Source organism: Mus pahari, chromosome 12, assembly GCF_900095145.1.
Source record: "Mus pahari chromosome 12, PAHARI_EIJ_v1.1, whole genome shotgun sequence".
In the NCBI taxonomy this organism is placed as follows: Eukaryota; Metazoa; Chordata; class Mammalia; order Rodentia; family Muridae; genus Mus; species Mus pahari.
In genome coordinates, this window is record NC_034601.1 from 55,772,455 (window position 1) to 55,793,230 (window position 20,776).

At 37.9% G+C, this 20,776-nt stretch overlaps 1 protein-coding gene across 1 annotated transcript in view; it reads left to right on the plus strand.

The window, feature by feature from the left end:
• Pros1 (protein S) overlaps window positions 1-20,776 on the plus strand; it is a 66,685-nt gene that overhangs the window by 39,494 nt on the left and 6,415 nt on the right. The window contains exons 7-12 of the mRNA XM_021209697.2: window positions 1,561-1,686; window positions 5,610-5,731; window positions 7,948-8,063; window positions 11,175-11,364; window positions 15,951-16,118; window positions 17,393-17,561. Of these exons, the coding sequence (XP_021065356.1) occupies window positions 1,561-1,686; window positions 5,610-5,731; window positions 7,948-8,063; window positions 11,175-11,364; window positions 15,951-16,118; window positions 17,393-17,561 (891 nt within the window). The remainder of the gene's footprint in view (window positions 1-1,560; window positions 1,687-5,609; window positions 5,732-7,947; window positions 8,064-11,174; window positions 11,365-15,950; window positions 16,119-17,392; window positions 17,562-20,776) is intronic.

Consider the following 20,776-nt stretch of genomic DNA (forward strand, 5'->3'; position numbering starts at 1 on the left):
TTCCTATTCACATTGAGTTAATACATGCATGTAAAATTATTAAAAATAAGTTTTTGTTTTGTTTGTTTGTTTGTTTTCTGGGAATGCAGTTCATTGGTGGAGTACATACTTGGCATGTGGAAGCTTTGGGAGCCTTTCTCAGTGCTACCAAACAACCAATAGAATGTTTCTGCAGATCAGAACTTGTTCCATTAGCTCTTTCTTTACATAATGATGTATATAAGATACACAGCAGAATACAGAATTTACAGAAAAATATGTAGAAAACTATAACAGTAGGACCTTGACCTACTTGTTGTAGAAAGACATGAAATTGGGGTAGCCGTTATTGACTAAATATGAATGTCTAAAACCCCAGCAGACATTAGATGTGGATACAGAGTCACCATATCAATGAGCTGTAACTAATTCTTATGCGCTATGTATTTCCCTACAAATCTGCCGAAAGCCAAGTAATCTAAGTAATGCGTTCTTATTTTCTTCTAAACCTATGGACTTTAAAAAGGTTTTATGATCCTTAACTTTTCTTTAATTAACTGAGGAATCATATTAAGTTTTAAGGAATATTAGAGATTATAAGTATTAGGTGGTTTCTCTAATTAGTATTATTACCTAATTCTTGTGTAATTCCATCCACATTTAGAACATTGGCATTGACATACTTAAGGTGTAGAAACATTTCCTTACTATGGCGATTAATTTTATTATTTCAGAGCGAGTTATTTGGAACAGAATGATGTCTACATTTTCATCTGTTCCTATATGTCCAGATAAACATGCCAATTTTCAAAGCTGGAAATGCATTTCCCATTCGACTTTGTCTGTGCCCGTTGCCCTGCATACACAAAACTGAGGAATAATTACATCTACGTAGAACTGTCTCTCCCCTGTTTTCCTTTGCTCAGAATGGCTACCATCTGCCCTCTTGCAACCTGTCTTTTGCTTTCCACTATACTGTCTAATACAAAAAATGCACCTGACATTTCTAGAATATTAAAAGCTACTAAGGGATTCTAGAATAAATGAAGTTTTAGAAATACTTTTACACTTTATTCAGTTCCACCTTAAATGTTAATTATTGATTACTGTAGGCAAGATGGGTCAAAAATTAGGTATTTGTCTACATCCAGGTAAAAAGATAAAACAGATGAGTTGACATTTGTTAAATTTGTAGTGAGGCATTAAATGAATCTACATTTACAACCAATTTCATAAATTTAAATATAGATCATTTAGAAGCATAAATATAAATTTGGAAGTATATTTAAAGAATATTTAGAATATAATTGAATCTCTTCTTTCATGTGTTTTTATACTTCTTCCTGGTAGATAAGAAAATCACTAAAAAAATAAAAAATCTTTTTGTTCCATTTCTATAAAGGAACATCAGGCAAACTTCCCATGAATTCTTGCAAAAGTCATATTTAAGGAATTAAAACATGGTGATAAATTTATTATTTTGCTGTTCAAAGATTGTTGATATAGATATCAACTATGATTTAGAAGCCAAATAAGCATTTATTTGATATCGGAAAATGTTAACATTGATTTTATTTGTAGATTTGGATGAATGCGCTGTAAAGCCGAGTGTCTGTGGCACAGCCGTGTGCAAGAACATTCCAGGCGACTTCGAATGTGAATGTCCCGACGGCTACCGATATGATCCCTCGTCAAAATCTTGTAAAGGTAGATCGATGAGAGATGGTGGGTTTGAACCCCGAGTTAATACCAGACAAAGCAATACTTTGGCTAGCCCCTGATGGCGCTTGGTTGATTTGGTGATTACAGGCTTCCTTACAGAATAGAAGTACCAAGTAAGACTCGTGGTCTTTGGGGTTTAATATTACTCATCACATTTAATCCACGAACCTTCATTAAAAAAAAAACAAAAAACAAACTAGAGACTCCCTTGTTATAAAAGCAAAATGAACACATTTTTATAGCCTATAGACAACTTTAAAAGGAAATTTTAATTTGAAAGGAAAGATCCGTATAGACAAGGAGAGATAACACAAGCTTTAATTGTGGGACTGAAACCATGAACCTTCTCAGTACCTCAGGTTTGATTCCGTATTTTGTTCAGTCATTTGTCTGTGCACATATAGGTTATTTTAAAATAGAAAATTGAGGCTGGAGAGATGGCTCAGCCATTATGAACATTGCAGGGACTCTTGCAGAGGGTCGGGATTCAGTTCCCAGAGCCCAGGACATGTGGCTCCCAACCACCTGTCACTTCAGTTCCAGTGGGTCTGACTCCCTCTTCAGGCTTCCTCCGACACCTGTACATACATGGTGCACATATATGCACTCAGGTGCACGCACATGCATACACAATAAAATAAGGTAAATAATGAGAAGGTTGAAATGAAACATTTATTATCTCGATTGATATGATAAGGGAGCTCTAGAGACTTGAGAATTGCTGATTGTGATGCTAAGACCTATAGTTTGACCAGCCCCTGGTGGATGCCACTCTCTCTTTGTAAGGTTGCCATGGTGTCAGTGTGGATGCCTTATGACGCTTAAATGCATTATGCCTGCTTTTGCTTTAGATTGTTTATGAATTACCTCACATATTCCTTTAACTGTTTTAAAATTTCAAATCAAATTAACATCATGTCTGAAACTAATAACCTCAATGATAATAGAACACACCGTATGCTTGTAAAGCAGAGAGCTCAGTGACACTAATCAGTCAACAAGCCTCTGCAGCCTTCACCTCACACTTGTCTGTTTTCAAACCGTTTTCATCACCCCAAATACAAATTGTGAAGCAGACAACATGAACCCTCTCTTAATGGTTTTCTTACTAGAGACAATCTGTTACTCTACTAAACCTTTCTGTCTTAGAATTTATATAAATGGATAGTGATTTTGTAATGTGTGTTTATCTCCTAATTGTTTTAGTGCTGTTATAATACTGATATCTTACTTCCCTCTGCATGGACACTCATACATTTCTGCTTTCCACTATTCCTCGTGGCAATCTCTGTGGGAAACCTAGGAGTTCTGGTTCTCTGAAGCTGAACTAAGCAAGGTCCTGATTACAACAGAGACTAAATTTAGGGGAGGGCTTAATGAAGGAGTTAGGGTGCTAGTTTATATTCACAGAACCTCCACAAGTCAGGTCCTTGTCTTGTTAATTAACCCTAACCCTCAAAGACCACAGAGAAGTTAAGTTTTAGAAAGGAACTTACTATGAACTCATAGGTCCTGTTTAAGAGGATGCAAATGAGCAGTGCTTCTGTGAGTTAGCAGTCACCCCAGAATTGGGGTACTACCTAGCTGCTCCTTTAAGGGCTTACTGGAGGACTTCTGGCAGAAACCCTTGAGGAATGGGAGGGTTGGTCTGGTCACCTGCCTCAATGTCTATTTGAGGCATCAGAGGTACAGTTTTGGTCACACCCTCAGATATAGCTTCTAGGCAGCTGTGTAGAAGGAGAGGCAAGATAACAGGAAATCGGACTGGAAACTAAAATTCCCAAACACTGTTGGCATTTGTGGCGCCTCCAAGGATGACAAGATCATGAACATTTCTAGCCTCTGGACAAGGATCAGGATTAAAGTCTTGGCTGCTAGACTGCCTGACCAGCTTCTATTATCCACTCTCATCCTTATTAGGTGTTTTAATCACCTAGATCGTAGTTTCATTTGCTAAAGGGCAGATTTCTAAATGTTTTATAAATGAGCACATATATGTCTTATTTTAATATTACATCATAGAATTTTAATGCATTTAAAGTATGATTAACTCTGGAAATGTATCTTAAAGTATTTAAAAGAGCACATATTACATGATAACCTTAATAAGAACTTCATAAATTTATAACAGGGCATATCAAATGTAATTTCAAGGACTTTCTACAGCCCTGGGATAGTCTTTAGCTTAGACATGTTATTGCAAAGTGAAGAGTTGGGGACAGATCGGTTAAAATATTTCAAATTATAGAGAGCAATAGCACAGTGAAGTTTGAAAAACACAAAGAACATTAATATAGGTCATTAAATTTATGCCCGCATTTTTTTTTGTCTATAAACATTTTTTATTAGATATTTTCTTTATTTACATTTCAAATGCTATCCCGAAAGTTCCTTATACCCTCCCCCCACCCTGCTCCCCTACCCACCCACTCCCACTTCTTGGCCTCTTTCTCCACAACCTCGCCAGCATCTGCTGTCACCTGAATTTTTTCACCCAATATGACTGTGACAAATATTCATTATTTATGGTCATACTCTACAGTGGAAACAAAATGGTGAGTAAAATATCTACACTCTCTCCACTTAGAAATACCAACTGAAGACATATGATTAAAGCAACCCATATTAATATGTGGTATGATCTGAGTTGATGAGAGCATGAAATATAGCTGCTCTAAAACATAAAGCAGAAGATATTAACTTGTTGTGAGATGAAGGACTTCTGAGAGAGAGGTGGTTTTGTCAAAGCATCTCGGAGACGAAGCAAAATGAATTTGGGAAAGTCTGGCTAAGAGAGCATGATCAACAGGGACGAGAAAATGAGCTCCCGAGTCCCCGTGCATTGATCGGTTATATAGAAGGTCACTGAACCTGAAAGTCAGAGGTCAATGGCAAAGTTCATGAGGGCAACCAGATAGCAAATGAATGGGTAGAGAATTCTGTCTAGGTATGCATGGTGGGTAGTCCTGTCATCTGAATTATTAGAAAGAAGCTGCAACTATAAAGGGTGATAGATTGGTTAAAAGTCCAGTTTATGAAGACATCTAATTGTTGCACGTCCAGAGCCTACCTACAATTTACCTTGGGGGGAGTTCTCTAAATAACCACCTCTGTGTTAGACTAAACATCCCGTGACTAACAGATAAACACTCTTGGGAGTTTATTAACTTAATGAAACAAAACAAAATAAAAAAAGATAACATCTGATGCCTATCCACTTGCTTTATCACCTTAATGTTTTCACTAGTGTGTTAACAAGTATCTTGAGTTATCCGTTTCTTTGTTCTCTTACTGTAAAAATTTCATAAAATAGCTTCCATGTTGGAACTTGGGATTTATGCTCACATCAGTTATGTGCTCTGGGACACTATTACTCCTACTGGATTAGAAAATAAACTATCCCTTATCTCTTTTGAATAAAAACCAATATGGTCAGTATTAATTGTTGCCTTATTATATTATTAGAAAGAGTCTTGTGCTCTTGGTATTGTAAGTTTGTCCACTGATCTAACTTTTAGTCCATTAAGGTCAGCTTTCCTTTCTTTTACCATCTCTCCTTCCATGTCTTCACCTCTATCCTCCTGATTTCTTCTCTTTTACAGTTATCCCTTATTTTCAAAACAAGGAACTGGGAGATGATTTTTAATGAAATTCTTATAATCACAAATGACAGTGCAAACCCTAAGTTGAAAATCAGAAAGTTAGCATAATTACTACACTATTACTAATTATTGAAAACGATAAAAATATTTGGAATATATTCATAAAAATGGCATTTGGAACTCCAAGAAATTTCTAGGTCAAATGTTTAGATATGCTGTCATGGCTACTCTGTTTTCTAAGGAACTGCACCTATATCGATTGGATCGAACATTTAGAAGCTATAAAGGGTTCTTTTTTCATCCCAGATGTCGACGAATGCTCTGAGAACATGTGTGCTCAATTGTGCGTCAATTTTCCTGGAGGCTACTCTTGTTACTGTGATGGGAAGAAAGGATTCAAACTTGCCCAAGATCAGAAGAGTTGTGAGGTAAACCTTCTAAATCGGAACCTTCTTACCAAGTTGGGGATGGTGGTGCACGCTTTTAATCCTAGCACCTTGGAGACAGAGGCAGGGGGATCTCTGACGTCAGCCTGGTCTACAGGTGGAGCTCCAGGTGAGCCAGGGCTAACACAGAAGTGAGAAGAAAACAACCCCAAACTGTTTCCTGTTTTCGGAAATGAGAGATCCCGGTGTTACCAGGATCCCTGATCCTTGGCCTAATGATCTTTGTTGAAGGAATTCAGTTGAAATATAGAACACAATGTGGAAGTGGAAGATAGGTGAGGTCATCATAGAATAGGGAGACAAATTCACAGAGGGTAAGAGCAGTAAGTAGCCAGAACATTGCAGAGCTGATGGCTCTCAAGGGATAAGAATGAAGAATACTCTCACAAGGCGAGAGTGGACAATTACTAGACAATACATTGTGCCCTTATGTAGCTTAGTCTTCTTCCTCCTCTTCCTCATTCTCTTCTTCTTCTGTATCTTTTAAAAGACGTGTAAAATTTCTAGAACAGACAGCTCTCCTGAGTTCCATTTTCCTGCCCACATGATTGACTCTCACTTGAGAGGGCAATGGTATGCCTTTGATCTTCTTCAGAAAGCAAGGTAGTTATCCATTATGAAGTGTTAGGGACCTGGAATACTACCACTTACGCTTTAGATAGTTATCCATTAATGACGTCCCTGCATTCTCAGCGTGGCATCTCTCCTCCCAGTCCCAGAGATAGGACTCAGGACTCATTTCTCTGACCAGTAATTAAAGCTTGGCAATTCAACTCTGCTTTTACAAGGTGCTGATTATAAAGAAGGTGTCCATCTCCAGTGTACCCTAGTCCCACTAATAGAATATGACATAGGAATTAGTAAGAATATTTTATGGCTTCCTTCTGTATCACATTCTGGCCAGCATGCCCATTGCTTGTCTGTGTTCATAAGTGTTCACAATCTTCCTGGTGGAAACAAACTTGTCACAAGATTTAGTGACAATAAATGTATCACAATTAAGAGACAGCAATTGTGTTCACCAGAGTGTCTCAAACTTTTTAACACTCACATTAAATGCATAATTGACTCAAGAAATCAATTGGCAGGAAGTTTTAATTTTTCCCTTATTGAATAAGTAAGTCAACATTTGACCCCTCTCACCCCCTCCTTTTTATTTCTTTTAGAAATAATAAGGCACACATGCTAGTGATTCTTTCTATTCTTGCATTCTAAAACATGTAAATGCAAAATTATATATGATTATGAGGCAGACTGTTTAAAATACCTAAATAATGACTTCACTGTGTATAACTATAACCACCTATAACTTTTATGTCTACACACACACACACACACACACACACACACATGAGCGCATGCACACACATACACACACACATATACATACAACCAAGATGAGTCACTATATGCTCAGAAAAAAATATTTTTAAAAATCATACTACCCATGTGAAGAAAGTTTGAGAAAGATCAGAAGGTTCATGGATATAAGTAGTAATTCTGAGGCAACTCGAGAGGCCATGCGGTAGGACTTATTTTATAGCTTAATTGCTTATTATTTCCGTATGTCCTGTAGAACATACCACTATTCACATTGGAGTGGCTATGAATTCCCCCGGGGAGGGCTTTATTTAATAACTATACAGAATAAGTTGTAAAAGCCCTTCTTTGTAGCCAAAAATCTCATCTCTTGGTAATTTTCTACTTTAATATTCCTGTTGAGCTTTAAGAAACAAATGCTTGATAAAAGATCACATGACTGCAAGTCATTTTCATGTAAATTTCTTAGACAATGAGATGCTAACTTAGTTTTATTCCCTCCCGGGTTGGCAGTATTCTCTTGAGTATCTAGATAGCACATTTTCCCTCACAATAGTCTTTTTTTTTAATAACCAAATGAATAATTTGTAGATATAATTAATGCAAGCAATTGTACAGTTTATTGAAGATACACTTGCTGGAACTTGATGAGAAGGTTTGTGTTTAGCACTGTGGCATGTGAAAGAAATAGTAAAGATAATCTAAAGCCACACACATGTATTTTTGAAGGCATTGTGCAGGAGTTTTACAAGGAAATGGAAGACAGTTACTGTGGTTTGCAAAGACATTGTATTGTGCAAGAACCTCAGAGGCTGTTTTGAGAACTAAAGAGAGAAAACAAACAGCACACATTAATCCATCCCTTTTGCTTTCTCTAGGGTATTCCAGTGTGCCTTTCCTTGGACCTTGACAAAAATTATGAATTATTATACTTGGCCGAGCAGTTTGCAGGGGTTGTCTTATATCTGAAATTTCGATTGCCAGATATCACCAGGTGAGGATCCAATGTCAGTGGGAATTCCTACAGGTTAAACCGTCAAGTATAAAAGAGAGGCGGAAGACTGGGAGCTGTAGATCTGCCATCAATGTGATGACTTAGGTATATTACCATTTCGATGATCTTTACACGTGTAGCTTTCACACTAAAACCTTTTCAAATCTGCAGAGACTGACTCTGCCAGTGCAAACTTACTTTCTCCTGCCATTTTCCATTTCCCAGTGGTTACATATTTACTAAGAAGCTGGGAGTGGGGACCTAACTCAATTGTGAAATGTTCATTCTTCTTTTATACATTACAAGTGAAAAATCAGTGAACAGATGGAGTATCGTTATTTTCAAAAGTAATAAGAAACATTAACAAGGAGGCTTGAGTAATAGACTAAAGAAATAGTTACTTAGTTTGGCAATCTAAATGCCTCAACTTTTGTTCTTGTAGTTAGATTGACATTAGGGAGAGCGTTTTTTGTGTGTGCTCCTCAGTCATGATTCTACCTTGTCAAATACGCACATGTTAACGTCTCAATTCATACATGTTTAAGCTACAAGCAATAAATTAGAATTTTGTTGTTATAAAGAGAAGAGAAAATTATTTAAAATTGAGTTTAGAGCTTAAATTTCAAAGTATACTACTAATTATACGATCATGCATGTTTAAGTTTCATTAAACATTGATTGCTCTCTAATCAGTTTAATTGAATGTGTAGAAGTCTTACATGAATAAATACTAAAACTTATTCTAAGATTCAGTTAAGTGGGTGTGTTTCATTGTCCTGAATATTTGTTTCCACCACAAACATTTCCAAATAAATATTATTTTTAGTGATAGGGATTATTGGAAATCCCACTTTGCTATAAGAACAAGGAAAGTAAAGGAGAAACGTGTTAAAATATATCTGTATTTACTTGGAGATTATTTATTTCTTTATGACAACTCACTCTGACTTGATATCTAACATTGGATCAGAATTAGGAAAACAATTTTTTCCTTAGTTTCTTCATTGATTTATTTACTTTCCACTTTCAGAAGTGTAATATCTTTTATACATCACATATTAAAGGCACAGCTTGATGAATATTTATAAACTTGCTTTAAGCAAATCCCTTCACCTCTGTTTTCCATAACCAACTGCTTCCTCTTGCCCTGCCAAATGTTGACAAATTCTGTCTCTTTTCAACTGTACAATACTTTTGAAACAGAATAAATCGATCCCCAAAGTAATGAGTCAGGATGCAGTGATGTATTCCAGGAAGAACATATGCACAACATGACTCTTTGAAATACCATTTAGCTTTATTTTTCAAAGAAAAGGAAATTATCTCCATAATAGGATCAACTTCTGGAAGATCGTGACCAAACACAGATTTAATTCTTGGCAAGATCATTCATTTTCAACATCAGCCAAATGCTCAGACAACTGTGAGGAAGGACATACGTCCTTATGCCAAAGGAAATAGTTCTAGTGTGTGTGTGTGTGTGTGTGTGTTTAAATATAAACAGGCCAGTGCATTCCTGTTACAGTGTTATGCATCCAACACAGTTCACATTTTATCTCTTTCAGATATTTTCTTGGAAATTTAAGCTACAGGGATATTTATTTTGCCTTCTGTTCTTTATTTCCTTTGAGGATGGTCTGTCCTCATTACAAGTATTGCCTTTGTGACTATTAATACGTGATGATGGAATATCTATTTTTTTTTGTTGACTTGCTATGAACAATGAGTCTTTAACACAAATTATTTTACTTAGTTTATATAATAATTATACAACTAATTTTCCTTTTTCCTATTTGTTTTTGTTTTAAAAACCATCTTTATTAGCTAGTGCCTTGGGAATCTTCAGGCTGATTCTCAAGAACACATTTTGAGGGCGGGCCGTCAATACACAGAATCCTTACGATTGTCCTTCCCTGTAGTAGCTGTGCTGGACACATGCCCAGAGTCTTGATGATAGCAAGTGTTATTAGAGTACACTGTCCCCCAACAACTAGCTAGGCTATATTTGTTCAGTTTAATTCTTAGACATCCTACCTCAGTGATTTATGCTATTACAACATTTGGAAAGCGTTTCTCTTTTTCTTTTCTTCCTTTCTGCCTTTATTTTCCCTCCTTCCCTCCTTCAATTCCTTCCTGTCTTGCCTGTGAGACTTTTTGTGCAGCTGAAAGGAGGGGGCCCCTATTTTCCTGGCAGCCATTTTCCTCAGTGTGGCTAATCCCTTACTCTGCTCTTCTAGCTTCTTGTATGACACTACCACATATTCCTGCCTCTTCTTCCTCATAAACTCATGGCGTTTTTTCCATAGAAGGAACAAAGGCACAGGGCATTCTGATCATGGCTCTCACACTCTTGGTGTGTTATATAAACTGTCAGGAAACTACAAAGGTTCTCTGTGGTCACTACTTGTTTGTTTGTTTGTTTGTTTGTTTGTTTGTTGGTCAGACCTTGAGGCTTACAGTACTGTCCTGAGGTAAGGCAGAGCCATGGTGCTCCTTTTTAATGATTACAGGAAAGGTTACTTATATTTTTAATAATCTAAAATCTATTTTATGGAGCTCTGTGAGTGATTCTTTTCTGGCATATATGAAATCATAGGGAGCATATGATTTTTTTTTTTGGCTACATAAACCAAGACTGTCATTGTAACATCTTTCACTAGTCACTAATGGATGCAGTACACTCATACACATGCACAAGCACATACATACACATGTACATATACATGCAAACATACATACACTTACAAACATACATGTAGAGTGTATAAATATTCCTGTACATGTATTAATTCTAGTATCTGACACAAAATACATATCTTCAAAAGACAAACCATGAATGAAAAAAAATACTAGCAATGTATTGACTCACTGAGGAAAAGACTACAAGAGTAATCAAGAAAACAAAATAATCAGGTTTTGAAATACATATGGAACCAGAAACAACCTGTGAACAATTTAATGCTGCTTTTTTTTTTTTTTCAAAATTCTTTTTAAATCTCAGGGAATTTTTTTCTCTTTTCGTATATTACCATTTGTCAGTCCAAGGTGTGTGTGTTAGGGGAGCCATTGAACCTTCTGAATCTCTCACAAGAAGAGTGTCTCTTTGTTTAGGTTTTCAGCTGAATTTGATTTTCGGACGTACGATTCAGAGGGCATCATACTGTATGCAGAATCTCTCGATCACGCAAATTGGCTCCTGATTGCGCTTCGTGATGGGAAGATTGAAGTTCAGTTTAAGAATGAGTTTTCGACCCAAATCACAACTGGAGGCAATGTTATTAACAATGGCATATGGAATATGGTATGTTTGGGATTTCAGAATTAATCTCCTTATTTGGATGCACTTTTTGTAAAATTATAATCTGATTGTAAAGTGGGAGCAAACCAAAATATGTTGGGTCAACCAATGCATTCTACACATGATTAGTCTTGGTAGTGATTTGAAAAATTGTTTCATGTTACATATTTGAACTGCTCTGTTTTAAAATTTTTGTTCTTTTTAGTAGCTGTTTTTTTGGGTGAATTGGGGGCCTCCCTGTAGGTCAGGAATCATTAGCAGGTAAAGTTAATATAAAGATTATGCCTAATCAAAGAAAACCACCCTTAGTTGTCATGAGAATTTTTAAATTAGAGAAATGCCTAAAGTAGCAGCACCAGGAGGTTAATTCAGTTTTATGTTTATGTATACAGTTAAGTAGCGAGTGTAGAGCAAATAGCATTATACTTAGGAGATTTAGTAACCAGACGACTTTAAACATTTTCATACAATATTATCAATTTCTTTTCTATTAATAATTGAGTTAATCTTTTTAACCAGTTTAACTAAAAGTGGGACTTTTCTTGGAGAAAAAGATCTCTCCTTTTTGGCAGTGGGGAGAAGTGTGGGAGAGCCACACCTTCTTTCAGCCTTCTGCTGCTCTTTCAAGCATCTCCACCTTAAATGTGGAGCTCTTGGTGGTCGGTATATAGATGACGGGAAGCAGCTTCCGTTCCGTTCTGTTAGACTAGTATTGAGTGATATGTTCATGCTTTAATTTAAATCGCCCTATATAAGATTTATACAGTATGTGAGTGAGTGAGTGTGTGTGTCTGTGTTTGTGTGTGTGTCCATGTACATAAATACTAGCTTACCTGTGAGTATGTGCTTAACCTGAAGTCTGGTGCCTTCCTCTTGCTTTGTACTCTATTTTTTGAGATAGGGATCTCTCATTTGGAGTTCACTGATTTGGCAAGACTAACTGGTTATCAAGTCCCAGGCGTCCTTGTCCTTGCCTCCTAGCCCTGGAATGATGGGTGATCATCATCAGAGCCAGCAGTGTTAGGGAAACCAACCCAGGCACTCATGTTTGTGTGTCACCTTAACTGAAAAACATTCATTTACATCAGTCTATAAACTGAACACTTGTTCCATGGCATTTGCTTCCTTAGTTTTAAATTATTTCAGATTTTCAAAATGTATTTTAAAAACAACAAAATCCTGAATTGTTTTATGAAGCATAAGAACTTGGAGCTGATCCACATGGTCTGGAGAAGCTACAAGTAGCTAGAGATTTCATGGATGGGCAATAAAATAATGTAGGGTACATTTGTTCAATTTAGGTATGTAGCTTGTATTTAAATCAATTGAGTTTTGTATTCTTTGTGTGAGCATTTTGGGGTTGAAGATTTACTGTTATAAATATGACTGCTATATTACAAGTCTCTAATGTTATCAATTTATGTGGCTAAGGGAATCTGAGTGAGTGGTAGCTGACTTTCTGCAGGATAGTCACAGGAAGGTGGATGTCTGAGAAGTGCAAGGGGACTGGCAGCAAGCTAAGCCATGGGAAACATGGGGGTTGCCTAGCCAGTTTAGCATGGCTTGATTTTTAAAACAACATGCTACATCTCTAGACCCTAGCTTACAAATTTTGAAAGGCAGAATTCTGAACAAAAATAGATTCTTTAAAGAATAGCTGTGGCCAGTATTAACAAAATTACATTTACGTGATAAAACACCTACAATCTGGTAATAGAATCTTTGGTGACAATATCTTTGAGAGTGTATTGGTTGTCCTGGATGGATTCTCTTACAGATCCATGCATATTTGAGTCTGTCAGATGTATGTGCCTGAGATTTCTGTCATCTGCCTTTTTGTCTGTCCTACCTTTATCTCTAAGGTATTCTCTACAGTCCTGTCATCTAAGACATGTCCTCAAAGTCCTCTTGGCAAGAAGAAATAAAGAGATATCCAAATGAAAAAAAAAAAAAAAGAACTTCCATTTAGGAGATGTAGAGATTAAACAATTATCATGGCTAATACATAAAGAAATAATGTTGCTTGATAAGTGACTTTGTATGTTCCCAATACTGGTATTGTAACTCATTCAATGGGTATTTATTAAGCCCTATATTAGCTAATTCTTAGTCTTCCCAGTAAGCCTACAAGGATGTGTGAAGCAGTCATTGTTCACATGAATCTTACATTGTAACACTGAGCAGCAAACTACAGATACATTATGTCAAGTTCTTATTGATGTTGTGAAGAAAGAGGAAAGCAAGTCTAGGCACTGGTGTGACACTGAGTGTGCACATAATCAGCGAGCTTGTGAAATTGGCAGGGCTGACCTGAGAAGGTTACATCTGGGAAGTGGCTGGAGAGAGCGCAAGCCAGGAAAAATACCAGTGAGATCCTAAAATGATTCTGTGCAATGTAAAAGGCAAATTCCCAGTCTCAGGGGGGAGGATGTGTTTGGGATGTCTGACAAATTGCAGGAAGACGAGTGTCGAAGCACTGGAGTGGAAGAGAAGAAGAGTTTAAAAAAAAAAAAAAAAAGAAGTCAAAACTGGTCTATAATATGACCACCTGGGCAAAGGTCTCTGGGGACCACAGTGAAGATTTGCATTTTATGATAGTTTTGAATAGTGACAGAATGTGATTTACATTGTAAAGAATGATTCTGATAAAAATCTGATGGCCTTTTGGAAAGTAGTCAGTGGAGATTAAGATGGAGGTTGGGAGAGCGTTGCAGCTCCCCAGAGCAAAGAGGACTGCGGCTTCGGACATCGGGGTGGGGGACAGTGGACACATTCTGGGAACATTTTTTTATTGTATGTCTTCATTTAAAATTCTGTTTGTGTTTTTAAATTGCTATTCATTGTAACGTTATAGAAGCAGCCTATAACTCGAGTTACGAGTGAGCCCAGCTTCTGCATGCAAATTTCTACTCACAGGGGTCACGTGTGCAGGTCCAGGAATTAAAAGCATGTGTCTTGAATAATAGCCCAGCTTCATTTTAAAAACACGGAAATGCAAAACTACATCTTGAAAATATTGACGTGGTTTACACACTTCAAAAACCAAATGTTTCAGCTACAGGACTCAAGTGGCTAGTAATTAATTCCCAAGAAATCAATACAAGGCAAATTGAATGAGGACACGTTTACATTTTACTGTGTCTACCTGCTATGCTTCGCTTTCTGTTATTGATTAGTAAGCCTTTGCATCGTGAGTGCCGTATTTTTACGTGAAGCAATCGCGGTGACCAGCTTCAGATGTGCTAGGTTGACTAGTCATGCTTATTGTCACTTCTAACCTTTTTTAAAATCAGGCACTTGATTTTTTAAAAAAGTATTTTATTTATTTACATTCTTCATGTTGCTCCTCTCCACGTCCCCCGTCCCAAAGTTCTTCACCTTATCCCGCGTCCCCTTTCCCTCAGAGGCAGTGTCCCCACCATCACCGGGCATCCCCCTTCCCTGGGGCATCAAGTCTTTACAGGATTAGGCACATCCTCTCCCACTGAGGCCAGATAACAACAGTCCTCTGCTACATATGTTCCAGGAGCCACGGATGCCAGGGCCCATGTATGCTTTTTGGTTGGTGGTTTAGTCTCTGGGAGCTCCCAGGGGTTCCGGTTAGTTGACACTATTGTTCTTCCTATGGGATTGTCATTTCCTTTAGTTCTTTCAATCAGTCCTCTGATTCTCCCATAGGGGTCCCTGACCTCTGTCTCAATCAGCTGCTGGGTAGAACCTCTCAGAGGACAGCCATGCTAGGCTGTCAAGCACATCATAGCATCAGTAATAGTGTCAGTGTTCTGTGCCCGCCCATGGGATGGATCCCATGCTAGGCCGGTCATTGGATGACCTTTCCTTCAGTCTCTCCTCCATTTTTGTCCCTGCATTGCTTTCAGACAGGAACAATACTGGGTCAAAATATTTGAAGGTAGGTTGCTGTTCCCATCCCTCCGCTGGGGGTCCTGTCTGTCTACTGGACATGGTCTCCTCAGGTCCCCCATGCCCACTGTTGGGCATTTTCATCCCCACTGTCACATTCGAGGTCTCTGGGACTTTCTAGACGTCTCCCACATGTATGGGAAAGCAGGAAAGCAGGAGAGAGCCCAGACAGCCAGAAAAATGAACGGAAACAAGCATTTGATTTTCAAAAACTAGTTTTCTATTTTGAAAAAAATATAATTTGTGTATGATACTCAGAATGCTGGACATTACTGATTTCTTATGATTTATACTACAAATTATTACTTCATTGATTCTGTATGTACAGTGCATCAGTTGCAAAATAAGAGTACTTAGAACTTTCCTTGGGTAAAGAGGTTCACATTTCTTTTTGAAACTGTTTATTGCATATGGGATTGTAATTCAGAATGTTTGTTTTTTTAAGTGAGATGTGCTTTTAATTTGAGATCAAATTCTATCACCGTAAAATGTGTTTTTATCACAGATATCACAATTATGCTCTCCAAGTGAATTTGAACAAATTAGAAATTATATTAAATTAATTGTTATATAAAATTACTTAGTGGGATACTATGATTTTTTTTTTTTTTCAATCCGGTATATCACGTGGCCCTACATTGACACTTGCTTTGTCTTTCTAATTGTAGGTGTCTGTGGAAGAATTAGACGACAGTGTTAGCATTAAAATAGCTAAGGAGGCTGTGATGAATATAAATAAACTTGGGAGCCTTTTTAGGCCTACCGATGGATTTCTGGACACCAAAATATACTTCGCAGGCTTACCTCGGAAGGTGGAAAGCGCACTCATTAAACCGGTAACTATTAACTATTAACTATTAACTATTAGCCAGTTTGTTCCTCTCTTCCTGGGTGTATCCCTTCACCTGCCATAGGTTCGAAGCTGTGTTTTCAGGACGCGATGCAAAGTCATTTGGCTAAGCATACCAAGGGTGACAACTTGTACTGAACATGGCAAAGAACTTTAGACCACTGAAGTTATAGAAAGGAGATAAGAAAATGAGCCTTGAGGTTTCCTGTCCATTTAAAAGGCTGCATTGCTCATTAAGCAGCAGGTGTGTTAAATTCTCAAGTTGTCAGCTCAGTGTTCATTATAATATTGTACACTCAACCATTGAGCGTACAAAACATACACTTAATCACACACACACACACACATATCACACATATATGTGTAGAAGCCAAACATCTTTCTTAGATTTATTTTAAGACATAAATTTTGGGGTTATGGGTAGCAAGCACATAGGGTGGATTGAACACATTATAAGAAGTATTAGTTACAGCAGATAAATACAATGTTCTGAATATAATGCTTCTAAGACAACCATTGAATAGAGTTCAAGAAATTAATCACTATCTTTGAAGACTTTTTAAATGTCACTTGAATTCATGGTCATGCCAGAGGAACTGGTTGATATAATTTAAGTATTTACTACTTTATGTCTATCTACCCTTCTGTCTTCACAACTTGCAGGTTGCTTTAACTTTTAATGGATTTCTATGTAGCACTAAATTGGATTAGCTGAACTATGCCAGGATGAATATTCCAGACTTTTGAAATTGATGGATTACGGTATTTAATGAGAAAGCAAATTATTCAAAAAGAATCAACCATATGTAAAATGGCTACCATGCATCTTGAACCTGCTTTGGCGAAGCCTAAAGAACGAGAGCCCTTTGTTCCTGGAGATTAGAATCTTCCTGGGCCACTTTAACCTATATTGCAGATGCACACACAGAAAAACAGGAAGCAGCTTAGAGCCCAGGGCCACTCCAGAAGCACAGAGAGAAACTACTGCTGAATCCGGCTGAAGTTGAGAAGCAGATAAGACCTTAGATTGTAAATATCATTAGGACCCAACTGCTGGCCTGTAGTGGTATAGTGTCAGTTTACTGACAAGTACTGTCTATCAGAAAGGAAACAATTAGATCCAACTAAAAGTATTTTAATAAGCTATCAAAGAAAGGGGTTTCCATCCAAATGCAACTTACACTGAGAAACAATTAAAGCCATTTTCCATTTCTGCATATGTTTAAAATCTACTCCCTAACTTCTTTCATGCTGCGTTAGATTAATCCGCGACTGGATGGATGTATAAGAGGCTGGAATTTGATGAAACAAGGAGCTTTAGGTGCCAAGGAAATAATCGAAGGAAAACAAAATAAGCACTGCTTCCTCACTGTGGAGAAGGGCTCCTACTACCCTGGTTCGGGAATTGCTCAGTTCAGCATAGACTACAGTAAGTGACTTCTGCTGTGTTTCTTTTTTCTCATTGATCATTAAATACAACCCTTGGCAATCTAAGATGATTTATTCTGTTAGCATCGCCCAGTGAGTAGCTGCTATGACAGACATTGTCTTACTTGTGTGGTTAAATACTTATAAAAATTTTCAGGTATTGTAGGGGAAACTCTATGGACGGTTAATATGCTCATTATTATGTAAAGTTTACTGGCATATAGCCTGGTTCATTGAGGGTCGATTCAATTGACCAGTTTTAAAGTTCACTGCTTTTGCAGTTGGTTTGAATTCACCAATCAAGGCATGGAAGGCATTGGTTTTCATTTCTATTATTTTCATTAACCTGTGTTAAAATTTCTGGCTCTGATGAAATTGCCTACGTATTTACACAGGTTGTATAGCTCACTCTGAGCCTTTGAAATACTCATAATTATAAACTTTAGTTTTAAAAAGTTTTGTCTATTATCTATCTATCTATCTATCTATCTATCTATCTTTTTTTGCAGTATCTGTGTTCATGTGAGCTTGATCATGTTGTTTCCTTATCGTGTTCTGCTTCCTCATGTGTCTTTGTGTGTCCTGTAATGTTTTGGATAAGGAGTGGCTATTTTACATGCAATAGTAGAGTCTGAAGTGAATACTGCTTGTGTCTGGAAATAGGCACACCTCTCCTTTGTTTATGGAGGGGTATTGCTCAGTTTATTGAGGATTTGAGTCATTAGTGAATTATTACTTGAGGAGTGGCTTTTATAATAGAGCAGAGCCTTTCACGATGGAATCTGTTCCCTAGATTCATTCCCTTTCTGAGATCTTTCCCTATGTAATAGGCCCTCCATCTACCCCAAGCCCCAGAAGAGCCGCCATCATGCTATTTAGATGTTCAGCTTCTTCAACTGTGAGCCAAATAAATTGCTTTTTAAAGCATATCAACTAGCTTCACATATTATTTTTCAATAGCTTTGGAAAGTGTGCTAATACAATTTAAGTTTTGTTTGGTTCGGGACTATTTTACTAGAGATTGATTTTCATTTATTTATGTCTTTATTTATTGATTTTTTTTTTTTTTATTTCTGTAAGTAGAGTTGAAAGCCTCATTAGATTGAGGTCATAATGAAGTCTGTGCACCTTTACAAATAACCGGCTGTGAACATCTCTGAGTGCACATCCGGCACTTTGTTGGTATGAGAGAATTTTAGAACTAGATCTTCTCTGTCAAAGATCTTGCAGATATATTATTCATATATGACTTACTGCATTTTCTTCTAAAGATTATTAATGCGAAAATTACCAAAAGCAGAAAGCTTGTGCTTAAAATAAGTTTCCCAATCGGATCGAATTTAAGTTTTATAGATTTAAATACCACTCTCCTAATTCCTACTTAAGTTGAACACGTTTTCATATATTAGTAGTGATTATATGTGCGACCTAATCCGGTTCTTGGGTCCAGGAACAGTAGATCAGAGTCTGGACACTAAGAGGTACAGGCACTGTTTTTTTGGCAGGATAGCTGCTCCAGATAGATGCAAGGTGCAGTTCTGACCATCAGTGAGTCAGGCAGCTGTCCCAGGAACAAAGGGATAGGTCTATTGGTGTAGGAAACATTCTTGCCTGTAATTCCTGTTCAGGTTCGTTTGTGCAAATTCGGAATCCAAACTTATATAGAATGTCTGAACCATACTGGGCAGTGTCAGTTTCAGTGGTAGGTGGATGAGTGATCTGCTTTTACTTTGGATAAAGCAGGTACAGGGGTGGGAGTGGGGGTGGGGGAGGGGGCAGATCCTCTTAGCAGCAGGCTAGCTGAGATCTTTGCTCTACCTGCATAGAAATCAAGATTGAGCAATGAAAAGCTCCTGGGGTCCTGATCCTGGGCAGCTTTTCGTCCTTTAATGTTGGATGATAGCAAATGGTGGCAGCGAGAGCGACCGCTGGTAGCACTCTTTAGCGTTGCAGCTCTTCTGCAAGCTTTAAGAACTAGGATCCTTAGTTCTGTAATCACAGCCCAGCAATTCCCCAATCCCACAACCGGTAACAGCAGCTGCTGTTACTGTTCCTGGCTCTGGGCTATCTGAGACCCTTTGTCCCTAAAGGTGCTTCAGCTTTTAGAACTTTTCCAGCAACCATGGCCTGCAGGGCTTCTTTTCTGGCTCTTTACAACCTTTAATTTTTCATCCTTAGTTCTCCGCCCTCTCTGCTCCTGCCATTTCCTGTTCCTCCTCTGGCTTCTCTAACTGTTCAGCTACTTCAGCTGTCAAGCAGCTGCTTGCCTTGTGGCTCTTCCAGCTAAGCCTGCTGGCAACTTTTCCATTGTTCTTGTGGCCCCTGTAGTTCAGCAATGTCTACCTGGCAACCCTGATGTTGTTTGTAATGCTTCTTTATTCATATTACCAACTTGGCCTATGCTGGTAAAGGTAGGCAAGAAAAGATCACTTCAGATAAAAGCCTTTTGTTAGTCCTTGTGGTTTCAACACCAGAGGAAGTAGCTCAGTGAGCCAAACAGCCTGCATTTACAGCCACAGTAGGTGCCTTCCCACCAATCACTGAGTTTGGCTCTTTTAATACTTGCCTTCTAAGTTTTTCTGGCTAGATGGTCCAGGGTCAGTGCCCCGACTCTGGTCTAAGTGGAAATCATTACAGGGTCATCCAGAGGGTCATGCACAGAGGGCTGTGTAGCAAAACAGTCCTGGCAAGAGAGGCTTCCTACCCAGAGCTGAGCAATTACTTTCAGTTGTTGTGTAATTATCCTAAAAAAAAAAAAACGTGTCTACGGAGTGTTTTAAAAAGCGAGTGCTGGCATAAGCTTAGTCTGGCAGGCCATTGGCGTGGTACCCTTTTGTTCAACTCATGGAGGGCAATAAGAGAGAACTCAGCAATTTCCAACTAGACCCTGCTCACTAGAGGTCAAATCGCCCATCCCCCAACGCTAGAAATCATGCTAATAAGAACTCAATTTACTTTTAACCTTAATAGTGATGTTAATTGAGTTTTCTTTGTATTAGCCTTGTAATTGTTAGAAAAGGTGCAGTTTGAATAGTTATCCTTCCTGATGCCCCAGGGATAGGTAGGCAGTTCCTCTAGTTCATTTCAGATTCATCTGCATGAGTGGGACTTTAACTGCCATTAGCTGTAACTCTGGGTCTTTCTGTGCTTTCTGGCTTCCAGCTTCCTTATTTGGCTTTCCAGGGAAAAAGGAAAGCAGATGCCATCCCTGGAGGT